The sequence below is a fragment of the Ambystoma mexicanum genome, chromosome 2p, assembly GCF_040938575.1.
Source record: "Ambystoma mexicanum isolate Mex_15411 chromosome 2p, UKY_AmexF1_1, whole genome shotgun sequence".
In the NCBI taxonomy this organism is placed as follows: domain Eukaryota; kingdom Metazoa; phylum Chordata; class Amphibia; order Caudata; family Ambystomatidae; genus Ambystoma; species Ambystoma mexicanum.
Genome location: NC_090923.1, coordinates 341,917,902 through 341,930,087, shown reverse-complemented (window position 1 = coordinate 341,930,087; position 12,186 = coordinate 341,917,902). Strand labels below are relative to the sequence as shown.

The window sequence follows — 12,186 nt, the reverse complement described above, 5'->3', positions numbered from 1 at the left end:
TTCATGAATAGAGCATCGTAAATGTTTGTTCTTCTTGTCTTCACACGATTCTGCAGAGTGTAGACAGATTTCCAAAATGAAAACACTTTTAACTTGGAAAACTTCTCATCATCTAATGTAAGTTTTGTTTTATTAGGTAATTCCTTCAGATACCTCGGATACCGCACCAGAAGATGGTGTTTATGTCCATGGAGTATATTTGGATGGTGCTCGTTGGGATAGAGAAAGGTTAGCTGTTTGAATGACCTCAAAATGTTGATGTGGTTGTCATCAAATAACTTAGTGCTACCTGACATGTTGTGTGTTCTATATTTAAATACTGCGCATTTGCATTTTTTTAGTCCTATATTAATCTTGCTCATATTAATGAAAATTCCAATTGTTTTTACTTTTGAATAGCTTAATAGGATGCCCCCTCCAGCAAAAGGTGTCTCGGAACGGTACATTCAAATCAGGAACAGAAATCTTGACAATTTAGATGACTTATAATATAAAAGTTACATTCTCATGCAAAATATTGGATCAAGAAAATTGTGGGATTAATAGATTCCTTTATATTGTCCCATTTACAGAAAATCCAAACTCTTGCTATGCTGTCACGCTGTTGTAGGCAGCTTCAAAACAATATAAATGCTCATTCAGGCAGGGTGCATCTGAATATTAGTTCTTTATTTAATGGTTCTCCATAGCAGATGAAATAGGCAGAGAACTGGTCAGGAGCACAGACCAATCCAACCATCTTTAATGTTTCACTGGCTTCCATGTCCCCACTACCGTTAGGACATATTTGTCCATCCTACTTTCCATAGCAAAGAATTGAAATCCTGGTAGTTAAAATCTTAATTATGGTGTTAAAAGAAGGAGTAACATGTCTTCTGTATACACACACATCACCCCCTTATAATCTCACTGAACCTTGTCACCAGCATCCTTTTGGTTTATACCTGACAGAACCTGCAGTTTTACACCTAATAATCCAAACAAGATGTATGGCAGAAAAGGTAGAGGCATACAGCTGTGTAGAAGTGTGCCTGGAAAGTGGCATAATATACCTGTCCCATAATCGTAGCCCCACAGCACAGAAACTTCAGGGTTTGTATAGGGTTTTACGCAATGAGCCTCATACAGAAAAGTCTGTTATGAAACAATTAGCCGGTTACATTAACAATAAACTTCATAATGGTACACCCTCTGGACTTTGAGGGCATGGCTTTAGAGGACTGTTCTACGTCTGAACAATTCTGCTTGCCTACCACCTAGACTGACATAATAAACGCAATGTCTAAGGAGCTCATGTGTGCATGCCAACCAATTAGTACTCATTCCACGCCGCCTCCCTACTCATGGCAGCAGCTCATCATGCCATCCAACAATATGGCTGCGGTTTAGCTCGGTTCATGACTCCTATATGACAGAGACCCTACATAATAAATACTGTCAGCGAATTAAGTAAAACTATCACATTACTTTATTCTAATGGATTGTGTTCTCCCACGGATTACTCATCTTAGATGGATGCTGCTGCTCTGCAGCACTCTCGGATAAACTTCTCAGCAGGAGGCACCGAGGATCCTCGAGTCATCGGCTTTGGGACCGGATGTGACATCAACAACGTTGTAAATAGCGTGCTCTGTGTCCTGTGAACTCAATTAGTTTTTTCTGCCTCAAAGACATTCTCTGGCGCATTTCTTAACAAAATATTCTTTGAATTTATTTGTATCGACTCGACCATGTCAACTCCAAAACCTTTGGGATTTAAAAAGTATTGCGATAACGATGCTAAAATGTCATTGACCAACCCAGTGCCTTGGTACTGACCATGTTGTGGCGGATTGCGGCTCAAGCCAGACCATGACGCCCAAAGTCTTAAAAGACAGAGCCTCCAAATTGTCCTTGGGCCTTTCGACATCAAAGTCGCTGAGTTTGACTACGTTGAAGCGAAAACCTGACAATGGCAAGAGCTGACAGCGAGAAATTGCCAGAGAGGGAGTGAAAACAGTCGAAGAAGCACCCTAAATGATCCAACTCGAGAAGGGACTCACGTCATTCGTCGTCTTCTTCACCCAAGAAGAAGATTAGGAGGAGACACTCATCCACAGACACTTAAGCAGAATAGGTACATTTTCCATCGAAAACCACTTCGGTGGAAAAATTTGAAAAGGTTCACATCAAAATGATGCAAGTCTTTGAGAAAGTGGTCCTGCCCGTTCTCTGCTTTTCTAGAAAGAAGACTGTCAAGCCCATTGCCCCCTAAAAAGTCGCTAAAGACTCGGATCACCAACCTCCTCTTGAGCTTAAAAACGTAGGAATGGTCAAGGCCTCAACAAGAATTTCGAGAGCTATCAACACCACTGACGTCTTTGTCGGCTGCCATGTTCTTCGAGGTCCCGTCCCGGCGTCAACCTCGATGGACCAGTCTCCGTCAGTAGTGGAAGATCCCTCGACTTTACATTTTGCGTCTGAGTCAAAAAGTATCTTACATCTTCCTTTCAGGGCATCTTTGATGAGGATTATGACTCAGTTCCCTTTGGGTTTGAACCCATGGGTCCCTCTCGACTAACTGAGGAATTTCAGGCTGAGGAAAACAGATTGGCTGATCTGCCTTCCATGCTGTATGATGCAAATGGCCTAGATTACTCCCCTGAGAAATATTTCTTTCCTCAAGGAGATCCTCAAGCCCACCCTAGTGTGGCTTATAGCAGAATGATGACCAAGGTGGCTGATGCTTTTGGCTGGGGTCCTCCAGCAAAGGAAATAGAGGAATGTGACCTCACAGACATTCTTGACAAGGGCACAAATGTGGAACCTGTCCTCTCTTTCCAAAATGCCATCAAAAATCATATTCTAGACCTGTGGAAAACTCCCTGCTCCGGGCCAGCAGTCCATACAGATTTTATTAGGAAGTATATACCAGCTTCCTCATACCCAGAGTTCCTTGCCAGACGCCCATTGCATGACAACCTGGTAGTGCAAGCACCTACTGTTGGATATAAGGCAAGCACCTACCCCTCTCTGCCCCCAGACAGAAACGACAAAAGCTATGATGCGCCGGCTAAAAAGTCTTTGCCTCAGGCAGAATGGCACTTAAGGCAGTAAACGCCTATTGCGCACAAGAAAAATACACTCATCCTATGGTCTCTGGTGGCTGAGGCGGCAGAGCACATCCCTTAAGGGGAAATGAGGAATGGGTTCTTCTGTATTGTTGAAAATAGTGAAGAAGTAATGCATCAAGTCTTACAGTCAGGACATGACTGTCGGAATATCCATGGCAGTTAGTTCTGTCATGAGAAGGTTCACCTGGCTAAGAAAATCAGACATTGCGCACGATGTACCGGCAAAGTTGCTTGACATGCCTTTTGATGGGTCAAATTTATTTGGACCAAAGGCAGACCCACAGCCTTGAGAAATGCAGGCTTCCAAGGCTGCAGCAAAGTCGCTAAGGACAGTGTAAGACAGCCTGCTCAAACTTCCTCACAAAGGAAGGGCAGGTCCTTTCTCTACTAAAACTATGGCCAAAAGGCAATACCACTGCTTGCCAAGGTCTGAGATCCTTCTCTCGACCTTCCAGAGGCAGAGGAGATAAAATACAGTAACTGGGGGTGGTACTCCAATTATTTTTTGGTCCCAAAAAAGGACAGAGGTCCGTAACCCATCTTGGACCTGAGACACTTGAACACGTTCCTCAGGAAGGACAAGTTGAAGATGGTAACACTCTTGCATATCCTCCAGGACCTAGACATTCAGGATTGGTTGGTGACACTCGACCTACAGGACGCTTACTTTCATGTGCGGATCCATCCAAAGCACAGAAAATACTTGATGTTCGTCATAGGCAACACTCACTAACAATTTCAGGTTTTTCCTTTCAGGCTTATCTCCAACCCAAGGGTCTTCACCGAGCTGTTGGTGATAGTGGCAGCCAGTCTCAAAACCAGGATGCAGTCTCCGGATCAAGCCCTGGGTCATATCAAACGCAGATGCCACCTTCACTGACTGGGCTTCTCCCTTAATTTAGAGAAGTCTCCGCTGACACGTTCCCAAACGGTTCAATTCATCTGTATGGTCCTGGATTCTCCCTCAGGCAAGGCGTTTCATCCTGAGAACAGGGCTCTACACATCCAGCAGATGGCCAACAGATTCCAGAATTCCCAATACCTGCCAACCCTAGACTTTACACTGTTTCTCGGCTTCATGGCATCCTGCTTCTTTCTGGTGCTAGAGGGTAATGTGCAGAGTCACTCAGGATCTCCTGCGATGGACTTTCAGAGAGAATGTGATGGCGGCAGAACTGATTTGGCAACCTTGGGCAGAGGCGGCAGTAGTAACGGATGCATCTCTGAAAGGCTGGGGTGCTCACCTGAACAAGTTGATGGTAAATTAGTTGTGGCCCATGGCTGAGAAAAAACTTTACATAAACCTGTTGGAGCTGAGGGCGATCAGACTGGCATTGATGTCCTTTTTGCCCTGCATTCATGGGAAGACTGTCCTTAACGGACAACACAGTGGCCATGCCCTACAAATACCAGAGCTGCGGTGTAAGGTCACTCGCCCTGTGCAGAGAGGTGATGCAGCTCTTTCTGCCTCTAAAGTACAGCTTTTTGTCTCTAATACCTAACGTGGCTGTTTTGGGGGGGGGGGGGGATGACAACTGAGGTCATGGTGTGCCATCTGGTCATGAATAAGATGACACAACGACAATCAACTCCAGAGCGCATGGCGCCCTCCTGCTGCAAAAAAGTTTCCAAGAGCTGGAAATCAGGAGAATATATATCTAAGATGAGGAATCTGTGAGGGGAACAACCATCAGATAGAACATTAACTGGGGTAAGTAATTTTTTCTTTTCATATGAAATGGACACAGACATGCCCCTAATGCACATGTACCTACAACACGTGCCTCTATGACACATGCCTCTACGACATGCTCCTATGAGGCATTCTCCTACCACAGACACCCTTATGACACATGCTTACCGCACACTCTTACAACACACACTCTAATAACATGTGCTCTTATGACACGTACTGCTAAAACAAGTGCTCCCACAACACACACGCCTTTCAATCATATTCCTATGGTACGCTCACCTTCTACACATGCGCCTACTGCACATAACATGTGGACATATGATGCATGCTTTCACATGTACCTGCAACGCAGGCACCTATGACACATGCACCTGCCACACACCCTCCGACCACACATGTTACTATCACAGATGCTCCTACCACACACACACACTTATGGCATGCACTCCTACAACATGTACTTCTGTGACATGCGCTGCTTTAACACAGGCTCCTACAACACACAATTCTATAAAACATGCTCCTATAATACGCTTCTACACACACATCTACTACACATAACATGTGGATGTATGACACATGCTCTAACCACATATGCACCAAACACACACAACACACCCTCTTATGATGCACACTTACCACACACTCTTACAACAAATTCCTATTGGCATGCACTTTACAACATGTACTCCTATGCCACGTGCAGCTACTACACGTGCTCCTACTACACACACATGCCCCTACGACATGCAATCCTATGACATGCAGTCTGTGGCGAGCCAGAAGAGCGACTCGGACCAGAAGACATTGGGAGTCATAACGACCCTGGCGGTAGCTGCGGGTAAATACCGACATGGCTGCCACTGGAGTCATGCATTTTCCGGCGTCCAGGAATGGGCAATTACAAGGGCATTACAGCCCTGGCAGGCTGAAAGGCTCACGCTCGCAGAACTCGTAGTTTGCCGGTCCGGAAACAACAGTACTGGGAAGCTTACCTGCACTGTTGTATCCAGACCGGCAAGCTTGTAATGGGGCCCATTGTGTTAAAAGTTGTTTATTTAAATCAAAAGGAAAAAGCTTTTCTTTCCTTTCCTACAAAACTATACTAAGGTGCTGTCATGTTGCCTACCCCCGGGGACCCAGACCAAGTCCAGCAACCCCAGAAGCAGGCATCAAGTTATTCTAAGCAAGCCCAACCACCCCTGCTAGGAGCTATTTGGGTGCAGTCCTGGCGCCAGTAGCGCCAGGCTCATATGGAGAGTCAGTCCTGGCGCCATAGGCGCCAGGCTCATAGATTAAAAATTACCTGATGCAGACCATGCTGCAAACTCACCTGATGCAGACCATGCTGCAAGAGCTCCAAGCCAAAAGAGGCTTGGAAGGGACTACTTTACCTAGGGACTATTTTTTTACTCGGGTGGGGCTGGGGAGGAATACTTACCTGGGACTACTTTGGAGGCTATTTAAAATACGCCCGAAGAGCAGCACACGCTTTGCGATATTCTGCATCTAGCAGCGTAACGCTCCCCGTGCCTGCAAGTCTGCATCCAGTCTTCTGCCACGCCTGCCTTGAATCTGGAGCTCCTAGAAAAAGGGAGAAAGAAGGAGAAAAGGTTAGAACAAGAGCAATACCCTTTGATCCTTACCTGAATTCCCGATCCATCACACCTTCTAGCCAGTGAAGCAACTGGTTATCTACGCGCCCCTGCGCTCAATGCAGGATGGAGAGCTCATCTTTCCAAACCATCAGGTGAGACTCTAAGAGGGAACATCAAAGGTGATCAGTGGGGAGATCAGCGGGAGTGGGGAGGGGGGTTAACACTCAACTCCATGGGTGGTTAATTCCCTTTGTCCATTTGCAGAAGAATATTCCTACGGGCCAAGCAAACGAAGCTAGGTGGGCCAGTCCAGTCCGTCATCTCGGCACTACGCGTCACATTGGTGGTGACCGCAGCTGTCCAGTTCAGATCGACGCCCCTGTGGTAGCCAGGTGAGCATAACAGGTGCTCATCAATACTCAAAATAATAAACAAAGTCCTCTGTCCAGACCTATCTTCTGTCTCACCCTACGACTGGAGAAAACATGCGTTTAACTAAGCCGAAGATCCTGCTTTCAAACTTATGTAATTTGCAATGAATTGGGTCTTCTGGGTATCTCTTCTTCTGTACCCACTTCTTGTTCACATCACGAGAAGGCTCTCAAAAACGAATACAAAGTCTCAAGTTCCTGAAAATATTGAGGAGAGATATCTCCTTAATCCCTTTCCAACACTTGGCTGGGCCTCTCATCCCTGTTTTCCTACTTTGTTTGTCCCTGGGTCTTTCTTTAATGTGTTCTATATTTATCCTCTTATACTCTTTTGGTGCTGGTGGCTCTTTCAGCCTGCAAAAGAAAATAGGTGATGGCTAGAAGATTTGGAGACCACAAGCATCCCAGACATGCTTCAACCTCATGGGGCATCATCAGTGAAGACTATCTTGGGTCTCTAGGCGTCTGGGTATACCCGTTCCACTCTGGGTATTTATGCAAAACAAAAGAGGTGATTGCTGGAAGGTTTGGAATTAATCCTAATCTCTGGCATTGCTCTACTTAACTGTCCAAACCATCGTTCTTTAGCCTGCCAAGCCATTATAGAAACCAGCATCCCCAGACATGTTTCGGCCTCATTGGGCGTCATCAATGAGGAGCAGCTTGGGTCTGTAGGCCCAGCAGGCTCGGTCGGGACCCACACCTGGCTTGCTCAGAGAAATTGCCAGAGGTTTAAGATGAATTCTAAACCTTCCAGTCATCACTTCTTTGTTTTGTGGCTCCCTGTCTCACAGTCTTACTTATTGCCAAGGGGTGTTGGTAACCTCTTATCAGATAATCTTCCATTGGTTTTGCGTAGTGTCTGTATGCCGTTTGGCTCGTTATTATACCTGGATCTTTTGATGAGTCCTGCAGAGTAATCACCAAACCCCAGCCTAAAGTCTTCTCCCATGTGGCCAAGGGAAGGCAGTTGCTATCTGACCCCAACCCCGCAGGTGATGGATATCAGGGGGAAGTGGTGACTCCACTGGGAGGGACGCAGTATTCATCTTCTTCTGAGGATGAAAGTCACATCATTCCCAGATACCCAATGGCATGTTATCAATGTACAAGTCCCTCCCATATAACTACCCAAAGAACATGTTATGGAAAGTCATTTAGACAAAGGTTTGTGCTTCAAGAGTTCAAGAGTTAAATATTAACGCCTTGAATTGTCCTAATTGTGCATTGGGTAGAAATTCTCACTCTAATGTTGGGTCACAAACTCTTTTTACAACCTCCCCTCACTCTAAGAACTCTCAATATATAAAACAGTCAGAACTAACTAAACACAAGAAAACCAATACCATTATGGACTTCGGTACCTATAATGCTTATGTTACTCGGATGAGGAAGAAGGACTCGAAGGCAATGAGGATTCAGAATGCTGTTTACCAAAAGGTGCAGTCTAGTAATTACAGACCAATGCACCTGAGCAGGATATTTAAATCCCAAAATGAGGCACAGCTGAAGGAAGCAGTGAAAGCAGAGGAAGGAGGTAAAGGAGATATCGAAGGCAGTGCAGAAGGCGTAACTGTTGAAGCAGAATCTGTCCGAGCTTCAGGAGCAGCCACAGAGAGAAGAACGCCCGTGGAAGCTGTCACGAAGGGTGAAGGCAAGCAGAAGGGCAGAGTACGCACAGCGACAAGCGGCATGTCAAGAATACGCCCAGCTGATGGTGAGACTGTTAGGGAGAATTCTCTTATAAGGCTAATTTCCCAAACCTAGTGAGTCCCCAAGCAGCTTTGCTGGATTTTTGGGGTTTGTTTTTTTCTCCTGCTAAGAGTGAGACTCTTTTCCTCCCACTCTTAGGCATGATTTGAGGTATGTCTTTGACTTTTTGTGTGCTTATGGGCTATGGGGTTTTCTGTCTGCTCCATAGGGTATCATCTATTTTTTATGCGTGTGTTACACAGCACCCTCAGTGCAGTAACACAGGGGTGTCATAGTGACCCCCAAACATAGACTCCATACCCTGGGACTGACTACTGTCTCCCAGGGCATGTAAAGTCACCATTGACTTTACTAGTCCTACATTGTGAACAGGACCAGTACAAACCATCATATTGTGGTAGTACTGGAAGGGGTAAATTCGATTGCCCCTGGGTCTGTTTTCAAGGGGGCACTGTCCAGTCCCCCCTTGTCGAGTTTCTGGCTGGTGGCAGTGGTTAACACGCAAAATATTCCACCGAAATATTCTCTATGGGATTTTCCCATTGATTTTAAACGCACCACTTTTTGGTGCAATGTTAAAGATACCGCCGGTTTATTTATTTAATATTAAACCAACGGTTGGGTCTTTTTGCCAGAACTCTTTTCTAAAATGGCGTTCGTGTCCGTCTCTGTAACTCTGACCAAGGTCGAGCCCTTTGTTCCACTTTTTGGCAGGCTTCTCCACAGAAGCCCTCCAAATGGTGCCACTCTGTCTGGGTTCCACAGGATGTGTGGGGAGGGGAATTGGCACCCTGGACTGGGTTGCCTTAGCAACTCAAGTCGCACTCTGTTCTGATTGGGCCATTTGTGAGCCGCCCAGCTCACCACTTAGCATGTGTGAGTGACAGCTAGGCTGTTGAATGGGTTTTTTTATGCATAAAAGCAGGTCCTTTGGGACTGGAACTTCAGAAGTCGCCACAGGACCTAAGAATCCGAAGAGGGAAGAAGCTGAGCAATCTGCAACGACAACATCACCGGTGAAACCCTGCTGCAACTACCTCACCACTTTCCCGATGACAAGAGAAGATCTTCTGCTGGACGAGTCTTCTTCCTCTGAGCTGGTGGTACCAACCAGTGCTCCCTTTTCGCCTTCCAAAGACGTATCTTGGTCGAATTGCCCGTGCCAAGCACCCCGGCTGCCGGATAGCCAAGCTTCACCACTTTGACCACAAATAAAAGGAACGCACCTTTTATCGACGAACTCCGCGGCTGGTTTCATCCCTGTGCAGTGCAACGACTCCACGTTTCCTCCTCGACGAGATCCTCTCTTCCCCTGGTCGAAACCATGAACTGCAACCACTGCTGGAACTTCCTCTCTCTTTAAGGTACTGTGTCCTGCCTGTCCTCCCTTTCTTCGGTTTGCCCAAGGTGACCCTTAAATCCTTGGCTTTCCAACTGGGTTGGCCCCAGACCTTCTAATTTTACCTTCTTGAATCGCCCCAACCTCTTTTGAACATTCTGCCAAGACTTTTAGTGCATTTTAAACCGTGTGATCTTGGACACATTTCGCTTTGCTCCATTTAAAGTGGGCCTGGCCTATGAACTTTGGCTCTACAGTGTCTACTGCCTTTATTTCCTTGCTGAGAACTCCTAAACGTGTTGGGACTTGTTTTATTTCTATGCTCTGCCTTATTCTCTCCCTTTAACTGAACTATTGGAGTGCCATCAGGTTACGCGCTCACATCTGTTTTAACTCTGACTTGTCTAATAGTTATCAAGGGAGGTGTGTATACTTTACCGGACTGTGTTTTAACTTGAATTAGAGTGCTAGTACATTGCCCAAAGTGTGTTTTAAATAAATAATTATATATTTTTTATACAAAGCTCTGGTCAGTGTTTGTTTGCTCTACTGTGTTTTTAGCCCTATTGTGTATACTCTATATACTGCCCTACCCTTCTTGAGAGAGGTCTGACTGCTCAGCCACAGCTACCAGGTAAATCTGGGTGGTGCAGACTGCTACCAATTGGGTTTACTGCTTACTCCTGTAGTCTTAATCTTTTTGCAGTGTTCCCTAAGGGAACTGCACAGGATTCTGCCTAACACTGAAGGGTGAAGGCAAGCAGCAGGGCAGAGTACGCGCAGCGACAAGCGGCATGTCAAGAATAAGCCCAGCTGATGGGGAGACATGCTCCCAATTCAGTACGCAGGCGTGTCAGTGAGAGGGAAGCCACGGAACATCGACATCGCTGTCAGAGGATGTGTTGAGCCTATAACAAGTAGTTCCGTTTTTCCATCCAGGCCTCAATGAGAGTAAAAACTCTATTAATGGCTAATTCATCTTCCCTGTGACAGCCAGTAAGCGGGACGACACATTTCTTGTCATCCGCATAATTGGTAAAGATTATATTCTCGGTATCGAGCATTGCAAACAAGGGGGCCGTTAATATATTGTAGAAACAGGAAGATGTACAGGCACCCTGTGGGACGCCATAAGTTGTTAAAATAGGTTCCGATTCCGCATTGCCGCAGAAGACTCTACTGTCTCGGTTATTAAGGAAAGACAGTGCCCATTTGCAGGCCAGAGGTGAAAAATTAGCCACTTCGCACAACCTGGTGGCCATGATGTCATGGTCCACCAGGTCGAAAGCCGCAGAAAGGTCAAGCAGCATAAGCAGGGATGCTTCCCTATTATCCATACGGGTCATTAATTTATATTTGAGTTCAAGTAGTGCAGTCTCAGTGCCATATCCAACCCGAAATCCAGACTGATGGTCGTTTAAGATAGGATGTGCCTTTAGATGTTCTGCAATTTGAATGTAAGCCACACGGTCAAGAATCTGTGTATACATGTATACACAGGATAGTCACAGGATAACAGGAGACAATACAGTTATACATTTTGTTACTGTCCACATTATGGTATTTTGCAGCTAGTGGACATAAGGTTGGGTTAGATATTGACGGGTTTGAGCCAGATGGTACACTTGGATCTGAAATTCTGATATGGATGATCTTCTCAGATTGCAGGTGGCATGGAGTTCCAAAGCTGGGCTGCTTTTATAGGGAAGCTATTACCACCTACCTTAGAAAGTTTAAATCTAGGGACAAGGAGGGAGTTGCTATGTGCTAGTCTGGAAGGTCTGATGGAGGTCCTTTTATGGAATCTCTCAGCGAGATAGCTAGGGGCAGCGTTGTTCAAGGATTTATGGGTGAGTGATGCAATTTTCAGTTTAATTTTGTCGTTTGTGGAGAGCCAGTTGTTTTGACGCCTGCTCTCCGAGATATGGACTCTCCTGGCCACTCCAAGGGCCGCTCTAAGGGTGTTGTTTTGGAGTGTTTGGATTTTCCTGACTATTGCTTTGTTAGAGCCAATATAGAGGGTAGTACAATAATCAAGCCTGGGCAGAATGAGGGCTCTGGCCAGGATGATACAACTATTGTCTGAGAGGAAGGTTTACCAGTTCTGATGAGTTTACACGTGTAACTGGTTGCGGAAGCCAACGTGTTAACTTGTTTAGTGAAGGAGAGGGTTGAGTCGAGGTAGAAACCGAGAGTTTTCACCTCGCTGGCCACTTTGATGAGGTTGCCATCAATTATGAAGGAGGGGTATTCACTCCCTAGTGTGAGGTTGGTGGGGGTACCTAGGACGATGATC

General features: G+C 45.8%; 1 protein-coding gene across 1 annotated transcript in view; it reads left to right on the top strand.

Moving 5' to 3' along the window:
- Nucleotides 1–12,186, top strand: part of DNAH12 (dynein axonemal heavy chain 12) — a 3,791,933-nt gene that overhangs the window by 3,638,079 nt on the left and 141,668 nt on the right. Inside the window, exon 72 of the mRNA XM_069643677.1 lies at nt 137–228. Coding sequence (XP_069499778.1) covers nt 137–228 — 92 coding nt within the window. The remainder of the gene's footprint in view (nt 1–136; nt 229–12,186) is intronic.